The following is a 24,257-nucleotide window of genomic DNA, read 5'->3' as shown; positions in this document are numbered from 1 at the left end:
TGCAGGCAAGACACACACACATGTGCGTGTACAACTAAAGGGAAGAAATAATGAGATGTGGGACACGATAATGCTTTGCATTTTTTATCAGCACAGCCAATCCTCCCTTCTGGGCTCTTCTCCCAAGGATGAATAAGCATCACAGATCTCTTTGGGTCTACGCTTCACAGGCAGTCTTTCCACCGGAAAAATGGGAATGAGGGGAAAGGCAGTAATTCTAGTTTAATTTTCCAAAGTGCTATGCTGCCCATCTGTGAGCATCCCTCTCTAGGTCTAGACGGATTAGAGGTAAAGACATACTCGCACCTATGACACTTTGTTTCTCCCATTCTCTTCTTGTCCCCTGCCCTTCTCCCAAATCTGTCCTACTAAAAGAGCAAACCCTCATCAGAAAGGGAAGAAAGAAGCTGGCATCATTGTAGTGGGCTGGCCTGGGGAACATCTGTTGGAAAACACGAGTGCTGCCCCACATCATCTTCTACAAACATTTTCTCCCCTCACTGTTAAAATCCCCAGCTCTAGTAAGGACAACAAATCCCAGTCAAACTTTAGCCATCTTCTGCACCCAACTGCTTTAAATCTACCCTTCGTCTGAAAGGCCAGGTGAGGTGACCCATCCTGAACAGCAGGATGACTCTGCCTCCGGGCCTGGAAGAAAGTCTTTGAGGGCAACTACATCTCCCCACGCGATCGACAGTAACTGCATACCCCCTCTCCCACCGCGCAACCCATCTTCCCACCAGGCACTGGGCAAGCAGCCACCTCCCCTCTCACCCACAGCAGCTTTCAGTGCCCACCTCCAGCTGCAGACAGATGTAGGAAGAGGCAATCAGCTCTCTGGGATGCATCTGCTGCTCGAACAACCCTACAGCTCTAAAGAAAGTCAGGCCAAACGAGCACTGTCTCTTCCTCACCGTAGACACGTTAAAGGCTATCTAGTGACCAGGCATGTTCCACTGACATGCGAGTTGCAGAGGACACTCCAAATAAAGCCAGATAACCCATAAAGATATGTTTAACAAAACACTGTCATTTCATAATGCTCCAAAAGACTATTAATCACATAAATCTCAGAGATAAAAGCCTTATCAGACTGAAATACAAAGCATTACTGCCTTCTTGGTATTTTGGGGAGTAAGCTGATTTAATCTGCTTTTAAGTTAGCTCTGTAAAGGTACCGCCCAATAAAACATGCACCACAGCAGTGCTATTCCCAAGATACTTTTTGCAATAATTTATTTTCCATGAGAGAATCAGAGCAGTTCTACAGAAGACTCTGCAGTTTTAAAATCCTATTTAATTTGGATGCAAACACAGTCTAATCTGAAAAAGGAAGCTCTAGCTGAACACACTTTGGCTACTAGCTACCAAAGTTCTGCACCAGCTTCAAAATAGACCTGCTTAAAGAAATTAATCTGCTACAAAAAGCAGAAAAAGTCATATTGTTAAAAAAAAAAAAAAAAAAAAGTCACATTCAATAAACCACTGAATTCATGAATAACAGAGGGAGACAGAATGAATTGTTCCAAGAGTCTACTCCCAACTGCAGTAGGAACATCAGATATTTATGTAGATAGCATGAAAGATGAGTAATGGGTCTGGAGCTCTCTGCTGCCCTCTGAAAATGCTGTGACACTCCTTAAAAAACAGCTCTACAATAACAGAATTTGAAATGACAAAGTATCCCAGACTTAGGGCTGAATTCTGGAACTATGAGGTTCAATTGAAGTTCAACGCAGAGAATAACTGGAAAAAAAATAAAGAAAAAGAAAACAAAACAAGGCCCTGTTAGCACACACTATCTTCCAAATTAAAAGTCATACTCTAATATACCTGCTGCAACTAAATAGACACATCTGGCCTGATCTCACTTTTATAAAACACAAAGCATGTCTTCTGTCCTCCTCTCAGTGTATGAATGAGTTACAACAAGGTACCTTAGGGCAATGACAACTTATGAAGAGTTAAATTCCTCATGCAAAACAGGTTTGCTTCATCGCCTTTCCTATGGGAAAAGCATGTGCATTTGCTTACGTTTTATTGCTTTGTCCCTTTGCCCACTCACTCCCCTCTTTCCCAAGGGACTTGCATTCTGGTCATGCAACGTCGCATTTACAGGAAAATTTCTCTCTTATGCAGACCTAACAAAAGATCTACCCAGCTTCTCTTGGCTTGGGCAGAGAAGTCAGCACTAGTATATTAACAAACTATATGATCGCTCCTAAAAAAGAAAATCTGCAAAAAAAGTACCTTGCCTTCTAATATGAATATATTAAAAAGGAACCAGTGAATCTGGATTTATGCTTATTTGTGGTCTCCAAACATCCGCTAGCATGATGGACTCAGCTCTGCTTATCTGCACGCAGTTCCACCAAAGCCAGCTGCATGGACCCAGGCATGTACAAGTGCAGAATCTGGTGCACAGCACATTTAACAGAATTAATAATCTGAAACAGCCCACACATACAGGCAAGAAAAAGTTAAGCAAAGTTTTAAATACAAAAGGTTGATAAAGGCGGCCACCCTGATTCTTTTTAAAAGGGACACCATCAAAAAACTGGTGTTGCTCACACAACCTTGAACTAATACAAGTATAACTAAAATTTCCTTCTGCACATGATCTGCTATACATGCAAAACGGTCCTGCATGATATTATCCATGTAGTTATTTCCCACCGAGATTCTAAAGCAAGCAAGAGAGAAAGACATTGAAGTGACTAAGTTTATCTATGCTGAATTAACTAATGTGCAGCAATCAAATAAGCTTTGATCATGATCCTCCCTATTTTCTACATTATTTAGGGAAGTGAAGAAAGATGTCGTTGGTTTAAGAGAAGAAATTTGGAAAGATACAGCTTTACGCAAAAACACACACACAGAGACAGAGACAAACTGTATTAGAAAATAAGTGTTAGAACTCCCCAAAAAGCACAGCACAAATCTAACAGTTTGGCCAATGGCTTCTGGACTCTGTTTTAGTCTGTGAGCAAGCTGGCTAAACTCTAAGATACTGTAGATAAAACAGAATCTCAGCAAACATTTGGTCAATGTCTTCCTTTATTTTTCCATCTTAAATCACAGCATCTAACTCTTCAGATTCATGAAGACAAATAATACCTCCCAATGCATCTTAACCCAAAACAAAACTCTCTTCCAAAAACAATGAGCAGGTATTTATTTTCCTATTCATTGTTTATTGCTACAGAGCTTAAAAAGCTATTGCTGAAGCTTTCAGTTATCTTGGCTTTTCATTAAAGGGCATACAGAATATTGCCAGAATCACTATGAAATCAACACTTTCTTCAGACATGATACCCATCTAAAAACAGATGTCTCTTCCAAAAGAAACTACTTTGAACTTTATTGTGTTTGTTTCTTTATGCAGCTGTCTGAGGTTCCACAAAGAAGCTCATAGCTGCATATCTTCAAACATTACAATACTACTCTTAACCTCACTGTCTATTTCAGACTGCTGTTGAATCCAACTTGCAGCACACAAAATAGCATAGAAAAATTCACTTTAAATGTTAATCACTAAATAGCAAAGTCAAAGTGTTCTGACTGAGAGACAAACCCTTTACTGTTCACACTGAGTTCTGCCCCAGCTAAAGACATGCAACATCTCAAATGTGCTCCATATCTCTTATTTCAGCTGCCTAAATCCAGTACTTAATGGCTAATTTTTTTGGAATTACTTGGGTTAAACGCCTAATTGACACTACCGCAAATAGTCTAGTATTGGGGTGGGGAAGAAGCATAAGCTTGATTCTCTGGTTCTTACATCATCAGCCTGCAGACAGAGCTCAGCAGTTTGTTCAGCGTTGCACAAGACAGGCCATTATTTTCCTTACAAAATGAACTAATTCCACAGAGATCTAAAGGCAGGGAGTGTTTCATATAAGGCTAGAAGCAGTGCAATTTTAAAGCACAAATCAGGGACCACTGTTTCTACAGCCATTTCTCTGACGACATCTGTACCGCAGACCCAGCCCTCACTGCTGTTTCTAGCTGGGCCGTTAAGTTCTTTTGAAGGAAAGAGGAAATAAAAGCTCCTCAGCTACATATACTCTGTAGGCAAAGAGCAGCCTGAAGAGTTATTTTCATGCGTGGAGAAGCTGTCTCCTGCTAACTCTAGGAAACTGTCTCCAAGTCACCAGCCCACCTACCATATTCATCATACTCTTTCAAAAGAACCAGAAAAGCAGAATTGTGGTGTAAAACTGGCCGCTCCATTACTGGCAAGGTTAACCAAACCCAGTGTCCAGTATTTCTCCTCTGTGTATATTCTAGGACATCTAAAAAGAACTGGAACTCCATAGCCTGTCTTTCAGTGGGGGCGTTTATAGAGGAAAGAAACATTTTTTCCTCTAACCAGCTGCCTATTTTCTCAAAACTTACAGGTATTTAATATTTTGGAGATCTTTAACATTCTGCCAATTGTGGCTGAAATCCACAAAGGACTTCCAAAGTTATGTGAAGGACAGAAGTCAGGCATAAAGGCACAAGTATAATTTCCTGAGGGAGGAAAAAACCGAACGAGGACAGAAACAGAGAAACAAAATCTTATAACAAGAACTAGATCTACAGAAGACCATCATGTGCTTGAGCTTTCAATGAAAGTCAACAGAGCTTAGGTCTAAAGAACTTTGTGGATCTGTCCCTCAAGTTCTACACACATACAGCACAATCCCACAACTACTGCTTAGCTCGGAGGATGCTACAGTACCTGTCTGCTACATCCATATCGCCTTCGATTTTGTTCAGTCCTCTCATGATGTTATCAAACTGCTCGCCCTGGTAATGCAGCACTTTTGCCGTGTCCTCCAGCCGTTTCTGTGAACCTGCCAATAAGCCAGTCAGTTCCTTCCCTTTTGTTGACTGCAGAGCCCCAGCTTCTGCTCCCGCGCCTTGGTTTGACAGTAACTGCTCCCTCCAGAAATGCTCAAGGATGTTGAACACCACATTTCTGTTCGGTTGGAGAGAACTGAACCAGTGCTTGGTATTCTTCTCTAAGATGGTGAGGGAGCTAAAGATTAAATTTGAAGATTCTTTCTTGATCTCACTGATACCAGAAAGATGGAAGTTGACCAAAAGCTCACCAGTTTTGTCAGCTGTAAATTTGATAGCAAGAGGAGTCAGTGAGAGTCTGCCAGAGACCCATTGTTTGCTGGTGTCCAAGTAATAAGAACAAGGCCAGCTATGGATACGTATCTCTTGGTTCATCAGCTTGCCGTTCAGATCCTCTTCTGCAAGAACAATGCTTTCAAAGCCAGAGGGAGAAACTAGAGTAAGAGACAGAAAAATATGCAAGTGATCCTTATCAACATATAAAAGCTGAAGTTATAAACACACTCCTCATAAATAATTAATCCAGTCCACAGCCGGCTTCCTATAATCTCATTGTATCCTTTTAGGTGTGCATACAAGACAGGTATGGAAATAGCTGCAGGTGGATCATGAAATTTGGTAACCATCCCTAGCCATCTGAATATTTACTTCAGAAAGACTTACCCTTTCAAAACAGGACTGTTTGTAATATTGCCCTCTCCATAACAGCACTGCCTCCCCTTGCAATCGTCTCATGATGCAGCACATGATTTAAAAACACATTCGCAAGTAACTGTTGGATTAACATTGGACATTTAATATCTGCTGTGCGCCAAGTGTTTTGGACAGGGGAGGCACTTTATAATCAGATTAATCTAAATGTTCATACACATATGTTTATATATTTAGGTGAAGGGGAAACTACCAAAAACAGGATCATAACAAAATTTTACTAATTTGAGTCTTTCACATATCACTTTTTACTGGAAAATGATCACGTAATAAGTTTTCTATTTCCCATCTTCTCTCCCCACCCTTCAAAATTCTCTCTCCAACCTTATCACACTCATCGTCAGCTGTAAACTTCCCACAGACCAACAGGTCCTGAAGAAAATGCAGAAGGTGCCAAAACGCAAGCTCTTCAATACATATCCACAAGAATCACAGCACATAACCACTCCTTTCCCTTCCAGGCTGAGATATCAACACTCAGAGATGTTAAAAATACACCCCAGAATGTCTAGCCAACATATTCAACAGTGTGAGTGAAACCAAAATCCCCCACTGACCAGAACTCATAATTATTGAAAAAGAGAAATACCCAGTTTATAAATGGAGTAGTATTCTTCAGAAACCACAACTATCTCAGGCCGTCACTCTCGGTCTCAGGAAAAACTTGCAAAAAACCCTAGCTTACAAAACTCAAATGGATACTAAAACTTCTCGTTTCAATGACCATATTGGTTTTATGGTACAACAGAATTTTTTTACAACCTCTTTGAAAAAAAGATACACACAGCCCACATATTCTCCCACCCTTTTCCTCCAATTTTGTCATTTGGTCTCACAGGTATTACCTCTCCCTACTAACTTTTGGACTTAGACATACAGGGCCACAACACCAGCACTGACACTATTTTTCCTCCCAAAAGCCTTGAGATGCTTCCTTTAAATAATACCCATGACTCCACACGATCACCACCAAAACTGGTAACAAACAAGGGATGTTCAATGACAGAAGAAGGATTTTAAACACTCCTCATTCTTTAAGCATCAAAAAACCAACCAGGTTAATAGTGAAAACCAAATTATACAGCACTGACTGTTTATCACCAATGGTTTACGCTCTTCAAATGCATTAGGGACCAGAAGAAAAAGGACATTAATCAGTTCTCCACACTGCTGGGAACGGGCTAGGAAGTCATGAGTTTAAAGTGCAAGAAGGAAACAGTAGGTTTAGACATTACAGACACTTCATCCCTATTATTAGGACTAACTTCAAACAAGCTGGATAGGGAACTGGTGGAAATCCCAGCATTGAAGAACAGCAGGATTTCTTGTTGATATATAGTTGATACTGCCTTGGGAAGGCTTTATTAGCACTTAAAACTAGCTTAGAAAGGTCCCTTCCTGCCTTCAACCCACAACCACGGAGCATTACCTCTCTACAGACATAAGCAATCCCTCTGACCAGGCAAGTGTCAGAGGGATGTTTTGATGGAATAGGCTGTTTGAATCACAGCCAGCTGCTCACCCATGTGCAGGACTTCCAAGACAAGGGAAGAAAGTATAGCTCACACTTCACAGAAGCTTTTCCTTCTTTCCCTAAGCTCATTCAGGCCAAGATTAAGTCATCCCTGCCTCAAAGCACATACGAGTACGTGCACGTAGGCTGAGGCAGCTGGGCATCTTCAGGAAAGGTGTGTTTTGTCTGTACAGTGTGTATATCTTGACATGGAAAGGAAATAGGAGAGACCGGAGGTAACTGCCTGAGGAGAAAAATCAGTTACTGAGATGCAGACATGCAGTGTTTGGGACAAATCTCCAGGAACCCGTTAGTTCTGCTACTCATAGAGCAACTTCATTCCAAAACAGAACAATAAGAAGAACAGGTAACATAACATAGTAAAGACTGTATGACATGGGTCCATCTATAAAAAAATTGAAATGTAATTGAATTGTCAGGTGTGGAAAGCAGGCCCAGTGAATGCAAAAAGTCTGGCTGGCAGAACAATGCAGTCAAAACATAACTCAAAATCGGCAGCTTTTCTTCTGTGAAATATTTGACGTTGCTCAGTAACTATCAAAGATGTTGAGAAATAGTTTGGGAAGAAGGGAAAATAATTAAGCTCTGCTACTAAGAAAAATCTTTTCGGCCCAAATGAAAGCCAAGATGAAGAAGATGCCATAGCAGTATTGAAAGAGGTGCTGCAGGCTCAGAGCAATTGAACAAATACGATAGCACCACAGTCAGCAGAAGAACAGGGAGATGCTTAAAAGATACAATAGAACAGACACAGTTCAGCTCATCATGAAGAAACACATCAAGGGCAATGGTGATTTCATCACACCTCTCTGACAGCCCACGCTTTGCTGGGAGCCCGTGACATCATTTGATGACCCAGCACGAATCCCATAAGACTTACTCACTGCCACCTGGAATCCCAGCAAGGAAATACGGAGATGTCACATGCCTCAGGCCTGGCTTGCTTACATCAAAACAATCTCAAATTTGGAACTGTAACTTAAATGAAACGTATCTAGCTCTGCGTCTCTTCCCACACTCCCCAGAAGGCTTCTCGTACCCAAGGGTCAGGTTGTTCACTGTAACATTTCCTTCATAATCCTAGAGTTTTCAGCATGAACATTAAAGACCAATTACATTCCACAACTTCCTTGTGAACAGTCATTAAGTAATGGTAATTCAATTACTCACGTATTATCTTCTCAAAGCCTTTGATGTATCACAGTACAACTTACAGATTAGTGATACAACATTATCTCAAGGTGTTCTGCTACTTATATGACGTAACATTATCTCAAAGTGTTCTGCTACTTATATGACATAACAAATAAAAAGTTAGATCTCCAGCACGAAACCCCACTCCAACTGATACAGACAATTTACACTGACACCACTTACATCTTTGACTTCAGTATGATCTGAGCCCCTTAATGAAATGTCTAGGAATACTAAAGCACAGCAAAAAAAGCTAACAGTGCTTTTTCCAAGTATCAGTAGTGCGAATAACCTAAAGCATACTCTGAAGATCTCCTAGGGCTCTTGGACTGCTACAACGCTAATGAACACTGAAGTTCACACATTCGCACGTACCCCTTAAATAAAGCTTCCTAACACTGGGTCCAGTTCGAATGACTTTTTTTAGTCATACACATTTAAAACTTCATCATTACTGAAATAAAGACTATTCATGCTACATCATATTCTGGAAAGAGAGACTTCTCACCATACAACGGGCCACCAGAGTGGGAGGAAAGCCCAGAGAAATCTAATTTAAAAAATAGCTATAGTCAACAAAACAATAACAAAACAAGTTCTAGCAAATATAACTTCTAATGGCTTTATCAATTATTTGCTGCTTAGTTTGGAGAAAGAGGTAAAAGCGCTTGCCTCAATTCCTTCATCTAAAAAAGAAAGGTGATTTCCTCTAATTCAGCGATGTTAGATCAGACAGATTTGATGAAGGGAAAATGATGCGATTTTTTTTTCCCCAGTTCGGGTTTTGTGAGTAGTCAATGATTGTAACATCCGTTTAAAGGTTATTTTCTTTCTGTTACATAGAAGAAAAAAAACTGTTCACAGAAAGACAGAAAAAGAAAAAAATACTTTTTAACAGTTGGTCAAATGTGACTGTAAAGGAAGAAACATTACCAGTGGGATTCCAGAACCACAATAAGCAGAACAGAGGCTTTTGCAAGATATTTTAAGTGGCAAAAGCTTCTAACACGGATACGCAGTTATGTGCTTACAATAGTATACCCTTTGTTACTATCACCAACAACTACATCAATTTAAGCAACATAAATCAGATTAAAATCAAGACCAGTGACAGTTAAAAATAAATCATAATGTTAAAGCTTTATTAACCAAGAGTTACAAATTACAATTTTAGATTAGGTTTAACTGCTTAAAGCTGTGTAGATTTCAGATCAATTGTGATCCTTTCAGTTCTGTAACATATTTTCATAAACCAGAGATATTATTCCCCCTCACCAATATTATATATCAAATGTTTGAGACTGACAGACATTCAGCAAGTATGTTTTTAAAACAGCATATGCACTGATACACCACATTCAGCTTCTCCCTCAGAAATATTATTAATGATGATATGATAGCAATCAGACACTAAGCCAAAGTAAACATCTTGTGTTGTACCCTCAAGTTCCTCATATACTAAATATATTGTAAAGGCAAAAGAATTTTACTGAAAGAGCCCCCATCAAACCCCCAAAAAACCATCAGCAGCCTCCTATCTAAATAGTGTATCAGGCTCAGTAAAGCAGTAGTGACACAGCTAGATCCCAGCCCATATGAAGTAGTTAATATCCTTTTTTCATCTGTCCTGTGCAACTTCGGTACATGCACCAGTTTCTGAAAGTCTCATAAATGTCAGTACCTTGCTCACAACAAGCTATAGCCCCAAGGATTTATAAATAATGATGAAACAGAGACACCGAAAGACCGTGTGTCTTGCACAAGACAACAGGAGAAAGCTGGAACCAAATGCAGGTTTTCCGGTACTCACTGCTGGAACAGACACGGCAGAACATAATGCCATCCAAAAAACAACTCCTAGACCTTGCTAACAGCAATATCAACTTCCAACAAGGCACAGCTGTACTAAGGAGGGAAGGACAAATTTTAAACAAGCAAGTGACTCAACTTTTGTTAAATCTCAGCCTGGAGCCTGTTTTCAAATGCTCATAGTTCCACAAACTCTCTAAGACACAAGCAGCTTCCCATCAAGATCGTGCTTTCTTTCAAGTCTCCTCTCTACCATTAAGGCTTTAAAATATTAATGCCCGGTGCAGTCTCACAACTGAGCCATACAAACATCTTCCTAAACCATATCACAATTTCCTTACCTCTATCCGCGGACACCACATTCTCAGGCAGCCTTTCAGAGGCAGCTATCTTTACAGAACTGTCCATCCGCAGGGAGAAACTTTTTGTATTTCTTTCTCTTCAAAGCACGAAAGAGAGGGTAAAAAATTGCAGCTAAAGCAAAAATCCCACTATGCCCGTTACGAAAAAGAAAAAAAATATATATAAAAAGAATACAGAAGGTCTGTTTAATCCTGGACAAAAAAACAAGTCCTCTCACACCAGCAGACTAAAAGAAGCAGTCACTTGACCTGTGTATATATATGTGTGCATGCCTTGCGTCATACGACTTTTGACTCACCTGAGAGCTCAAAGCCCTCATAGTCAGCTTCTTTCTGTGCCCGGGGCCAGAATTTCCAAGCAAGTATCTATTTCATAATTAAATCAATTCGTTGTTCCAGCACATATTTACCAATATAATGAAGTTTTAATTGCTATCACATCCGCACAACTTTTTCCTTTCTCAGAGGTGAAATGTGAACATTGCAGAAATGTAAATGCACATAAGGAGAAGCAAGAATGATTTCATTCTATAATAAAAACAGCCAGCAATGCTACAGAACATAGCTATTGTTTAAGAGCATTCAGCAACATACTATAATTTAACACAAGACTTCAAGTAGCCTGATTAAAACAGGCGAGAAACTTGACCAAAGTAACAAACAAAAACAAACTTCGCAACCTTCTGAAGTTAGTTGGAAAATGTCATTTAGCATGTATTACCCCCCCCCCCCAAAATATTGTTTTGACCCCATCACTTGTAGTTTAGCATTGTATCAGTCCCCATTCTGTTCCTCCTAAAACATGGCTAGGAATGCCTTGCATGACAAGACATGAAGTATTCATGGTTTTGTAAAACACTGAGAAAGCCTCACCTGCAATAACACATACCATTCCAGTACCTGCACTTAAAAAAAAAACCAGAGCTTAAAAAACAGATGCAAATAAGGGCTGTTGGGACAATCCGGAAATAGAGAGAATAGCTAAAAGGAACACAGCTTAGTTAGCTTAGCAAAACAAAAGGTCAAAGGTGGAAAGAAGGAGGACTGCTAGCTGAAAAGACAATACAGAAAGGAAAGGAGGAAATAAAAGTGGAGGAAATAAAAGTAAAGGAAACTAAGCAAAAATGCAATCTAAACAACTAGGCAGGCAGAAGAAAAAGGTTTTAATTTACTTATAACCACAGTCAGGAATAGGTTATAAAGTTCAGAGGATTACAATCCTTAAACAATTTTCCCAGGTGTGCGGTGGAAAAGGATGGAAGACCTAAATATTTTCATAATTAATTCATTCAATACTGAACGTGGATACATTGTCCACATCCTGCTGTAATCTGCAAATCACCTCTTTTTTGAGCAAAACCAATTTGTCTTCTTGACACAGCAGTAATCCAGACTGAATGCAGTACCACAGACAGTTACACACAGCAGCGTATAGCAAGAACTAGGATTAGAAGCAAAAAGATGTGGATTATATTTCCGGCTGCGTCACCACATTATAAAAATTCTTTAGCTAATACATAACTCCGTGGCTGCATCTATAAAAAGGAGATGACTCACCTTCTCTTGCAAAGTGCTTTGAGATCATTTAATGAAACTAAGTATTACTAAGTGCCCAGGTGTGAGAAGATGCCTCTGCATACACTGCTAGGGTGCTAGAGTCAACTTGCATGCAGAAAACAGTCCCTTCGCAATGCGTCTACCTCAGAGCTTCCAGAACTCAATCATAGATTCATCTGTCCTTGTTAATTATCTGCATAACAACCCACATTTGCTTTCTGCACACGCTTCTGATGTGTTGGTGTTTATTTTTTGTTCTCCTTCATGCCTGAGGTTTCCTTAAGGTCAGTATCTTTGACTGTTTATTCAGAAATGCTACTGTCTGGTAAATAATGAGCCTAACACCTCTGTGAACCCAACAACCCCCATAATAGAAATGTTTATAAAGCCTGACAAATTACTTCCCCTTTCTCTTTACCAAAGGTCTAACATGATGCCCCACCAGGCTTCTAACATCATGATTCTCCAAGAGACTCTACAAGGCACAAAGTGTTCAGAGGTGACACTCCAAGACAAGCAGCAAGAGAGGAATTGCAGTATTTTTTACTTCACTATGGCACACAGAAAGATTCAACCCCCTCAATATCAAAAGACCAACAGACCCACACTAAAAAACAAAACAAAACAAGAAAACCTTTAACCTATTGGCATACGGTCTCCCAGTATCAACGAATGGCTCCAGATTGAGGGATTTCTCTCACCTGCCATTCCAAAGCATGGGTTGAAGGTTCCCCAGACAGAGCAACACAAAGCAGCAAGACGTCAACAACTAAGTTTGGGGGATTTTTTGTTTGTTCATTTGGGGGGCTTCTTGTTTGCTCATTTTAAGCAGGACTGCCTCAATTCCCTCTCCTTAACCCACACCAGCTCCCACAGCATCTAAGTTAAACCTCATCAGCCTTATGATACAATCTAACCAATCACTCCAACCCTAAACACAGACAGCTCTAAACTGCCCAAACTTTGTTCCTCTCTCCTCCCACGGTGTCGCACCCCATCTCAAGGATGGGCCCTCGTCTGTCCTCCCACAATTCCCTCCTCTCTTTCTCCCCTCCAGACTATCCCCAAGTCAGGCTGCTCCTTTCTTCACCCCAAGATGGGCCTCCCCCCTTCCACAAAGACCTTTCCATCCCCTTCTATTTCCTCACCCTAGAACAAAGTCTTTGGGATGGAAAGGAAGAAGACAACACAGTTACCTCCCTACACCCAGAACTCTCCACAGTGTTTCCCAACACTAGATGAAATCCCTGTCCACCTCCTTGTCCCACCCTATCTCCTTCTGCAGGCCCAGGTGAGCTCTCCAAAATACCCCTCTCTCCTCCACTTCTAGGCCAGACCCCAGCCCCGGCCCCCATTTCTTCCCCTCTCCCAGCTCTAGGTCAACATCCCTGTCCCTTACCCTAGGCCAGACCCCCACTCTCTATCTCTACCCCACCTTCTCCTCTCTCCTATTCTTAAACCGGAAACTCCAACCCCTTTCCCCATAGCTTCCCTACTCCCCATTCCTTCTCCTAGGCCAACTCCCCACCCCTCATCTTCAGCCCTTCCCCAGAATTAAGCCAAACCTCCTCTTCTACATCTCTACCCACATACCCCCAATCTCCAACCCTCTCTCAAGCCTAGGCCAGACCCCTCCCAATCTCCACCCCTCTCCCATGTCTAGACCAGACTCCTTCCATCTTCATCTTCCCCCCCAAGCCTACTCCAGACACCACTAATCTCCAGCCATCCCCCAAATCTAGACCAGACTTCCCCCAATCTCCAGTTCTCCCTGAAGCCTAAGCCAGACACCCCCTCATCTCCACTACTCCCCAAAAACTAGGTCAGACACTCCCCATCACCAAAGCCAAAATCCCCCCCCAATTCGTACTTCCCCTAAACCTAAGTCAGGCCTCCACAAGCTCCAACTCCTCTCCCAAGCCCAGGTCAAACCCCCCTCCATCCCCACCTCTCCCCCAAGCCCAGGTCAGACACTCCCCCCCCTGCATCCCCACCTCTCCCCCAAGCCTAGGTCAGACCCCCCTCCTCCATCCCCACCTCTCCCCCAAGCCTAGGTCAAACACCCCCCCATCACCAAAGCCAGAATTCCCCCCCCAATTCCTACTTCCCCTAAACCTAGGTCAGGCCCCTGCAAGCTCCAACCCCTCCCCCAAGCCTAGGTCAACCCCCCCTCCATCTCCACCTCTCCCCCAAGCCTAAGTCAGACCCCCCCCCCCCCATCCCCATCTCTCCCCCAAGCCTAGGTCAGATCTCCCTCCTCCAACCCCATCTCTCCCCCAAGCCTAGGTCAAACACCCCCCCATCACCAAAGCCAGAATTCCCCCACCCAATTCCTACTTCCCCTAAACCTAGGTCAGGCCCCTGCAAGCTCCAACCCCTCCCCCAAGCCTAGGTCAACCCCCCCTCCATCTCCACCTTTCCCCCAAGCCTAAGTCAGACCCCTCCCCCTCCATCCCCATCTCTCCCCCAAGCCTAGGTCAGATCTCCCTCCTCCATCCCCACCTCTCCTCCAAGCCTAGGTCAAACACCCCCCCATCACCAAAGCCAGAATTCCCCCACCCAATTCCTACTTCCCCTAAACCTAGGTCAGGCCCCTGCAAGCTCCAACCCCTCCCCCAAGCCTAGGTCAACCCCCCCTCCATCTCCACCTTTCCCCCAAGCCTAAGTCAGACACCCCCCCTCCATCTCCATCTCTCCCCCAAGCCCAGGTCAGACATTCCCCCCCCCCATCCCCACCTCTCCCCCAAGCCCAGGTCAGGTCCCCCCCATCCCCACCTCTCCCCCAAGCCCAGGTCAGACATTCCCCCCCTTCATCCCCACCTCTCCCCCAAGCCCAGGTGAGACCCCCCTTCATCCCCACCTCTCCCCCAAGCCCAGGTGAGACCCCCCTTCATCCCCACCTCTCCCCCAAGCCCAGGTCAGACATTCCCCCCCCCCATCCCCACCTCTCCCCCAAGCCCAGGTGAGACCCCCCTTCATCCCCACCTCTCCCCCAAGCCCAGGTCAGACATTCCCCCCCCATCCCCACCTCTCCCCCAAGCCCAGGTCAGACACTCCCCCCCCCCATCCCCACCTCTCCCCCAAGCCCAGGTCAGACCCCCCCCCCATCTCCACCTCTCCCCCAAGCCTAGGCCAGACACCCCCCATCTGCACACCCCCTGCTCTACGCCATCCCCCCACACCTCCAGGCCAGAATCCGTCCCTCCCCTCCGCGCCCAGGCCAGCCCCAGCCCGGCCCCCCGCACCCACCTGCCTCCGGAGCGGCCGGGCGGCGCAGGCAGCCTCCACCCGCACCGACGCTCTGCGCCTGCGCCCGCCGCGCGCCGCTATTGGCCGAGCCGCCGCGTCCGGTCCGCTCTCTTCTGGCCCCGCTGAGGGCCCTGCCCTCCGCGCACTCAGGTTCCGGAGGCCGCCGCGGCAGCCTGCTCCCTCCGCCGCCGCGGCTCGCCCCGGGCTCCAGCCGCGCCGAGGGGCGGGCAGGGGGTGAGTATCCGCCGTCACGCTGCCCTCTCCCCTCTCGCGGGCCGCGACCGGCAGGGGCGAGCTGAGGGACAGGCTGTGTGCGTCGCCTAATGGCGTCCGGGCTCCCCGGAGCGGGGTGCGGCGGGTGGCCCCTCATGGCGGCTCCCTAGGCCCTGCAGGCAGCGGGCAACCCGCCCGGCTTCCCCTTCCCCGGGCGCTTCCCTCACACAGACCCCAGTGGTTGGTCACCCCCCGCAACCTCCCTCTTACTCACGGTTATTTACTAATTTTACCCTTTTACTCACTATTTTATGTATAGGAACTGCCTGGCCGATGGGGGGGGGGGGGGGTATTTGTGTATGTGTATATATGTGCATATGTGTGTGTATATATATATATATATATATATGCACACGTACCTATGTGTATATATGTAATGTGTATACACACACACATATACACACACGTGTGTGGATACATGTACACACATACACATGTACACATGTATATATACACACATATACATCTTTGTTTATATATACCCATATGTGTGGGTATACACACATATACATGTGTATATATGTGTGTATATATATACACACATATATTTACTAGGGGTGTGTGTGTGTGTGTGTATATGTATATATATCTATATATATAGGCACACACACAAACAGAGATTTTTAAGATACTAAAAATTTGAGCTCTGAGATGCAAGGCAAAAACCCTGAAAGGAGTGCTGCAAGAGATATGTGTGCCCCTAAGAGCAAAGTCCTGAACCTAGCAAAAATTTTGTTTACACACACACACACACACCCCTTATTTCCTCTCCCAACAAAGGGGTGAGCCCCAACACCATCTCTGGGCTGGATCGGTTTCCTAGAGAGGCAAATATTTTGGGGGGTTTCCTTCTCTTTCTCCCCCCACCCCAGTAATTAATTCAGTTAACAGGGACATCCCCCTGAAATTAATGTTTGCTGTTTTAGGAAGGGATCAACCCTTGCTGGAGAACGCAGTCGCCCAAGGAGGAAAAGTGGCGTCTTCGCTGGCTGCAGGGTGACTTTGTTTGTCAGGCGTCCTGCCACCGTGAAGCGTTTTAAAACATGGAGGATCCTAATTAGCCCCACGCGGTGGGGTGCTCCTTTACAACCTTCCATTTTGCCGTTGGACATTTATATTTTTCTGTGAGTTTTCACAGATGTAGAGAATCAAATCACATTTTAAAGCCTTTTTTTATTTGTTAGTTTTTGTTTGTTTTTGTTGTAGCTTTTTTGCTTTAGCCTACCTGGGTAATATCTGGTCAGCACTGTCTTGGCTGAGCCAGGAAAGGTATCCAGCCTGAATGGACAGGGCAACATTTGCCTGTTCCACCGCCTTTTTTCGTGACTACAGCAGTTCATCTCACACTGCATTCTGCCTCCCGACAGGACACGTTGACTTTATTGAAAAGGTAGAATCATTCACTTACTCAGACTTTTTCCGGGATTATTTGATTCCCAACCATCCCTGTATTTTCTCAGCTAAATTCACAGAAGGCTGGGGCAGCAGGAGAAATTGGGTTACTTGGGATGGGAAGCCTAACTTCGATTATCTGTTGCAGAAGTTTGGTAAGTCATGACTTTTTTAATACCGAATTGAAACATGTATGCTAAATGTCTGTGAGCTTTTTTGTTGCTTAGGAATTGAAGCACTAATGAAAACCAAGTACTTTCTCCAGACCTTTTTCTAAGTTATTGTATTAATTTTCTGTACTTACTCATACTTTTTGTTTCCCTCAGATTCCAATCTTGAATTTATTCTGTTAACGAAATAAAATAAAATGATGATATAAGCTAACCATAGCAATTTATGTGCCTGCTTAATTTTAACCAAAGGAACAGTCCTGTAGGCCAAAAACATTGAATGAGCAAAGGAGAAATTTACAGTGAAATATCTCAGACTATGTCTTCAGGCTGTAAAACATTAATATGTTTCATGGGAATCAATACTCAATTCCAAATGTAGTTTGGTAAGACGAAATTGCTGGTCACAAAAAATTAATAACTTTGTAGACTGGTCTTAATCATGCTCGCCTAGAATGGTGGTGTTGGGGGCGAGAGCTGGGCTAGGGATTGTTGTCAAATGTGTTTGTAGTGTACTTAGCATGATGGTGTTCAGATATTAGAGGCCACTACTGTGTATAAGGTAAAAAAAAGTTCAGTTTCAGCACCAATTGTTCTGTTCCCACATGAACTCAAAAAGTTTATCTTTCAGGAGAGGCTATAGTACCTGTTGCCAACTGTGATGTCAAGGAGTACAATTCTAACCCAAAGGAGCAGATCCCTTTCAAGGAGTACATAAATTACTGGAAAGAGTACATTAAAAATGACTACCGTTCATCTCGAGGGTGCCTTTATCTGAAGGACTGGCACCTGAGCAGGTAAGAGAGCACTCTGGAATCCTCTGCAGGTCGCAAACAGCAGAGAGCTGCTGCAGAGCCATAACACTCATCTTTTAATGCTTGTGCATTTAAATGCTACCAGTGCTATTTTTAGCACCTTCCTGATGAAGTGTCATTTTTGCACTGCATCACTCTCAGGGTTTCACGCACGGCAAGATTCTTCAGTAAGCAGCGACCTGTTTAAGAGGATGATGTTTGTGAGCACTTACCTTTTCATGTATGATGTTTTAAATGACTATATGTTATCCTTGTGGGAACTGTGTGGTTGTACGGTTGGCTTTTGCTTTGGCCATTGTGGTGAAAACCTTAGCCCTTAGGAGGAAGGGAGACATTTATAATCGTGTTTAATTCAGTGAGCATTCTGTCCTTTTTTCTGTATGAGTTATAATCCTAGAGCATTCATTTTCTTTTCAGTTAACCTTCTTAGTCTTTCATGTTCTCTTAACTTTCTGCAGGCTTCCCTTTTCCTCTTCCATCCTGCTGCAAGTTAGGTGGATGCACTGTCCATTCCCCATGTCTGTTTAGGGTTTTTATCTCTTTTCATTCACTTTTCTTCTGTAAATGTGTCCTGCTCCTAATCCAACTTTACTGTGATCAGCTCTTGTTGTGGAACCTTTGTTTTCACTTGTGAGTGACTTATGATATGACTTACGATAGAGGAAATTACTCAGTCGTCACCTCCCTGTTTGTCTGCTTTTCCAGGTATCTGTCCTGTGGCTTGCTACAAAGAGTCTGTACATGTGGCCTAGGATGGGAAAGGGGCAGCATATACTGTTGGAGGAGGTCAGGCATTTTTCAAAGTCCTACAGCCTGTCTTCCTCCTAAGGCTCACACCTCCAGTCTGTCATCCAGTTGGACAGCCAGTCTTGGAAATGTCTCCTTTAAAGAGAATGTGTTCATCAGAGATTGCCTTTGACATGGTTAAAAGCATTCTCCCAAATAATTCTTAACCTTCACAGCTTTCCTAGGAGAGAGAAAAGCACTGTTGCATGCATTTTGCGTGTTTAGACAGAAGAACTTGGAGTTGCGAATGACATAAAGAACGTGGTAGCATACGATGAGTGGCATGCTAGAGACTTGATTGGTCTCTGCTTGGGCCTTGGGGAAACAATGAAGAAGAAAAAATAGTGCAAATTTCTGAGACCCCTTTCAACACATTATCTTTTTCAGAGCTTTCCCAGAGCAAGATGTTTACACGACCCCTGTGTATTTCACATCCGACTGGCTGAATGAATACTGGGATGCTATAGGTGTGGATGATTACCGGTTTGTCTATATGGGACCTAAAGGTTCATGGTAAGGCAGCTTGGTTTCTGTCCTCCTTACATAATGTTTTTTAAGATGGATACTCTAGGGGATTGTCACATTGTATTTCAGGATAGCATCAGCCTGCAGAGACAGTGCAGCTATTCTGCATGGTGCTATACCTGAACCCAGCAAGCTTTGTTTCTTTAGCAGCTCATTTGGTTCTGGATATGAGCTATCTTGATGCAATCAGCTGAAGTGATTTTTGCTGCTCACTGGCATACAATATTTCTGTCCTCGAACTGTGCCATGGCATGTAAACACAGCATCTACAAAAAGTATCAGCTAGCCCCAGGTTTAGAGCAGTGAAGCCTTGCAGGGGTCATCAGCCTCTTCTGATCCACAGAGCCAACAGAAGCCTGGGAGGGGCACTGAGGAGTTAGTCAAATATTTTGCAGGTGGAAAATTAAATCTGACGTGTGATAAAGTTGCATTTACAGTATTCCAATCAATTCACATCATAGAATTGCCTACCGTTGACGTATCTATGGCACAGATTCTGTAACTGATGGAGAAGCGCAGAGGGTGTAAAACACTGCAAAACTGTGTAGATATAGTGGCCTTTTAATAGTTAAAACAGTAAAAGTTAAATGAAGAAGACTACTCTGGGTTCAGATTCACCTGCATAGTGAAGGTTAATTTCTGTGTACATGTCTGAAGCCAGAACTTTTTCACAGACCTGAATTTATCATATGTTTTTTAGGCACTGTCTTTACTTAAACCTTTGATTTGGCCCACAGGACTCCATTCCATGCTGATGTCTTCCGTTCCTATAGCTGGTCAGCCAATATATGTGGGAGAAAGAAATGGTTGCTCTACCCCCCGGGACAGGAGGAATACCTAAAAGATCGCCATGGCAACTTGCCCTTCGATGTGACTGCACCTGGTCTTCAGGATAGAAGTGTTTACCCTCGCTACACCCAAAGCCAACCCCCTGTTGAAATATTACAGGAAGCAGGGGAAATTGTCTTCATCCCCAGTGGATGGCATCATCAGGTTTACAATCTGGTAAGATAACTGATACCAACCTTTTTGTAACACAGAGAGAGAATCAGGCAGCAGGCTTGAGTCGGATCAAGCCTATACTGCTGCAGCTTACTGTGGATGCCGAAAGTCTGACTAAGCTGAAAAAAAATTAGAGACAAATTCTTGGAGGAAAGATCATCATTGGCTAATCAACATGATGACCAAGAAAAAAATCTTGAACTCAGAAGCTCCCCAGATCATTGACCACTAGAAGCTGGGAGCATGTATGGTTGGAAGGAGCTATCTATCTGCACCCTCTTTTCTTATTTTCCATATGAGATGCTACTGGTCACTGAGACACAGGATGTTGGACAAGATGGAATTATGCTGGGCTGTTAATCTTGGTTCCTAACTATAAATTGTAATTGACTGATGAAAATGCTAACAAAACAATTGGTCTTCATGATTACAGTCTTGTTCCTTTCTTCCCCTATCTTTCCTCATTGTTGCTCCCTGCCCCCAACAAACATTGTGCTCAGACAAAGGAACTAGAGCCATTTGCCATTTTACAGAGTGAAACAAGATTTGGTTGTTCAGGGACATTAGAAGGAGCCAGCCCTTCAGCACAGTAGTGATGCTGGTCCCCAAAGAGGCATTTTACTTACTGTAGAATGTGATTTTACTTCTTTGCAGCAACAATGAATTGACAGTTGTTCTCTCACACTTTCCTAAGTAGAGCGTAATAACTGTTTAAACTCTTTCTTCAGGAGGATACCATTTCCATTAACCACAATTGGGTGAATGGCTGCAACGTGGCTATAATGTGGTGCTTCCTGCAGGATGAATTAGCAGCTGTCCAGCGGGAAATCAATGAATGGAAGGACCCTATGGATGACTGGCACCTACAATGCCAGGTATAACACAATGCTGGCTGTCTGACTGCCTGTTATTTAGAGGGTTTCAGGGATGCAGTGCACCACCTTATTAGAGCTGTAAGACAGTCCAGTCTTTAACCTCATACCTGGAATTAATGCACATTTCTGAATAAACTAGGAACTGGTGACAATTTCACTTCTCAGGAAATATATTGCTTTAGTAAGATAACGGAAGGCTTGTGCCAGTGCATGTTTGCTATGTCAAGGAGGTTACGATGTTGTCTGAAAAACTAACGCTTCAGCTGGTATTCCTCAATCATTGAGTTTAGCATTAGCATAAAGATTAATTGCTTATGTAGACTCTACCTCCCCCTATATAAAAGACAAGTGCTTCTTCTTGTAAGCAACAGAACTCGTAAAACCCCTCCCAGACAGGAGGAGTTTGAATTCCATTCACTATAAAACACTGAATCTACAATAAGCAAAATTGGCAAAAGTGGCAACAGGTTCTGTCGCAAGGTGCTGTTTCCAGAAGGCATAACTAAAGTGAGCAGTGTTGTATCTTGTAAGCCCCAAAGCCCTTAAGTGCAAAGCAATTGTAAAGTTAATTTCTGGAGGCTGTTACTGCTGCTAGATTGATATCCTCCAAAAATAGCTTCAAAAATGCAGCCATTTAGTAGTACCAAAGCCAGTATTGCTTTTGGGGCTAGTGAAGTTTCCAATAAGACAAAGAATTTTAGTGCTGTTAGTCATTAAGGAGTTACAAAAAAGATAACTAAAGATGATTAAACTTAGTTACTTAGGATTCCAGATAGTTACTAGCGTAATAGTTTCTGTAATTCTTACTGTAAATAAAAAGGAATTGCTTTCTTCTCAAAGCTGCTTTTTTCCCCCCCCCCCCCCCTTAGTTGATCATGAAGTCTTGCACGGGTATAGACTATAAGGAGTTCTACAACTTCCTCAAAGTTATTGCAGAGAACAGGATTTCTGTCTTGGAAAAGGGCCTCGATGATGAAGCTTTAGCAAAGAACACTCCGAAAGCTGCTATTTCCACCTTGGGCATGCTCCATGCGGTGTTTGATTTAAAGAGGACTGTGAAGGTGTTAACATCATTGAGTGCTAATGAAGATTTCAAGAAACTAGACCTGACGTCACTTTCTCCACCTCCGGAGGCATTGCTCCACCACTTGAAAGCAGCAATAGATACAGCGCTACTCTAACTTCCTATTTAGTCAGTTCTTTGTAAAATGAGCCTTTTACAAAATGAGTGAAGAATGACTTCTCCCTGTTAAATAGCTGTTGCAATTTAAGTACAAAGAGCCTTAATATAGAATAGGGAGGGAGTACATTCATAAGAAGACTGAATACTTTGTAAACTACCAACACTTGAGTATCTTGAATAATTGCATGGCGGGGGGGAGAGAAAATGGAAAAAAACAATAATGTTGGTATTGTAGAGGCTGATAAATTGATCCCTGCTGGTGAGTATGCATTCGGTGAAGGCAAACAAAAATTCTCTGTGGAACAAGCTTTGGTCTGGCAGGGCTCAGCGCCAAAATTACAGCGGTCTGCACCATGCTTCCCTTTGTTTCTGAAAGCAGTGTACAGACCCTAACCTGTACTGCAGGCTCCAACAGGTAATCTCTGCTGTCTCTGGTCACAACCTCATTGCTTTAAAAGCTGTCCTGCTTCCAGGAGTAGCTCAGCCTTTTTTTTCATGTTATGGAAGGCTAGTTATTTAGGTCTCTTGAAGGCTGAGCTGGCTCAACAGCTGTAGCTTGGATATGCAGGAGCTCTCTGTACTAGTTTCCTGTATAGTGACAGCACTCTACAGCTGAAAGTCTGTGATAGCCTCAGCCTTCATCCTACTTCAGGCCCAGCAGGTTTAGATTAACATAGCAGGAAGGCAGAGTCCTGATAGCAGATCTACCACTAACAATTTTACCATGTGATCCACCCAAGCTCAAAAGGAGAAGCGTGAATGTACGCTCTCATTGCTATACACTACTTCAAGGCACAGTATTTTTATCAAGCAAAGACTTGATTAATCAGGGAAGCTAGCAAATAGCCTCATATTGTCTCTTAAAAAAAAAAAAAAAAAAAAAAAAAAAAAAAAGCCATGCTTTCAACACACCAAATAGCACTATTGCATGGTTACAGAGCACAACTTAAAACCTGGATGCTACCCTTGGGCTAAAGAGCATTTCCAGGGAAGTATCCCTCTTGCTGTTACTGGTTGACAAGAAAGCCCAAAGCACAAATGGCTGCATACTGTTAACATAGTTGCCCCTTGGGGCTCACTTGAATTACTGATCCAAAACTTCCTCACTTCTCAACCACAGATGACCAGTAAAAGCAATTAATAACCTTATGTTTAGAAAGTACAATACTAGAAGTCTTTAGTAGCCTGGAAAATTGCATTGTTTTTCTAGATCATCCTGTGGAGTTTGTACAGTGCATGCATTTTGCACGTCATATTTTGTAGTAGGTGTTCTGCATTGTGACCAGGAAATGGTACCTGAAATTAAAATCAATACCCAGGGTATGGAAGAATGGAGAAAACATTTTTAACAGCTGTGACTACATCTCAGTGATTCAACCTTCTGGCAAGGTGTTTCTTTGGACTGGAAAATTGCCAGTTTTAAGCAGCTCTGAAACTAAATGTTCACAGCTGCCACTTATGGCTGTTTACATTCTCAAAGACAGGCAGCTGGAGCTTTTCTTCCTTACATGAATAAGGTGAGATTTCATAGAGGTGTTACCAGGAACAACAGTTAGAGAAGACAATCAGGGTACTAGTAGGAAAAAGCATGTTTTTTGGCCTTGTAATCCCCAGTCTCACTGCATGCTGTGCAACTGGTACTGGCACCAACCACTGCAAAACAGCATCTTCAGCTCTGATGATGTGACAGCCCTCCTCCACAAGGCCTGCTAAGTCATAGTGTGATCAGTGCAAAACAGTGGGGGAAAACTGCATGAAATGAGCTTAAAATTTAAGCCAAGTTTTCTTTATGGACTCTGTAAAGAACAAAAATGTGAGGTCTGGCTTTAGGTTCTCTTGTGGTTACATTAGGAAACTAATTTGGAGTTCATCCATGACTGGTCAAGGCATCAAGGGAGCCACAGATGTTCTAAAGACAAGGAGGGGAAGGCAGTTCTCAGAACAGTCAGAAGACAACAAGACTGAAATAAAG

The 24,257-nt window shown here is 43.1% G+C and overlaps 2 protein-coding genes across 9 annotated transcripts in view; one reads left to right on the top strand and one right to left on the bottom strand.

Annotated features, from left to right (window-relative positions):
• The window catches only part of SNAP47 (synaptosome associated protein 47), a 32,060-nt gene extending 16,708 nt beyond the window's left edge, over positions 1-15,352 (bottom strand). The window contains exons 1-3 of one of the 6 annotated variants that reach the window (XM_026096102.2): positions 10,438-11,144; positions 5,100-5,282; positions 4,727-4,841 (exon numbers count right to left, since the gene is read on the bottom strand). In XM_026096102.2, the coding sequence (XP_025951887.2) occupies positions 4,727-4,841; positions 5,100-5,282; positions 10,438-10,504 (365 nt within the window). In that variant the 5' untranslated portion in view covers positions 10,505-11,144. Of the gene's footprint in view, positions 1-4,726; positions 5,283-10,437; positions 11,150-12,716; positions 13,312-15,264 lie in introns of those variants that run through there. The other 5 variants (XM_026096096.2, XM_064505644.1, XM_064505645.1 and 2 more) reach the window with 5 other exon arrangements.
• Positions 15,353-15,357: 5 nt separating this feature from the next.
• Positions 15,358-23,786, top strand: JMJD4 (jumonji domain containing 4). Of its 3 annotated transcripts, none has more exons than XM_026096072.2 (7): positions 15,358-15,498; positions 16,464-17,084; positions 17,731-17,896; positions 19,088-19,213; positions 19,963-20,230; positions 20,956-21,102; positions 21,972-23,786. In XM_026096072.2, the coding sequence occupies exons 2-7, from the start codon at positions 16,820-16,822 to the stop codon at positions 22,281-22,283; spliced, it is 1,284 nt and encodes a 427-aa protein (XP_025951857.1). In that variant the 5' UTR covers positions 15,358-15,498; positions 16,464-16,819; the 3' UTR covers positions 22,284-23,786. The 3 variants fall into 3 exon arrangements, with proteins under 3 accessions (XP_025951857.1, XP_025951866.1, XP_025951863.1); XM_026096081.2 differs by lacking the exon at positions 15,358-15,498 and adding an exon at positions 15,584-15,717; XM_026096078.2 differs by lacking the exon at positions 15,358-15,498 and adding an exon at positions 15,584-15,752.
• Positions 23,787-24,257: the final 471 nt, after the last annotated feature.

The sequence above is a fragment of the Dromaius novaehollandiae genome, chromosome 2, assembly GCF_036370855.1.
Source record: "Dromaius novaehollandiae isolate bDroNov1 chromosome 2, bDroNov1.hap1, whole genome shotgun sequence".
In the NCBI taxonomy this organism is placed as follows: Eukaryota; Metazoa; Chordata; class Aves; order Casuariiformes; family Dromaiidae; genus Dromaius; species Dromaius novaehollandiae.
The sequence above is the reverse complement of the archived record's forward strand: the minus strand, read 5'-3'. Positions and strand labels throughout refer to the sequence as shown.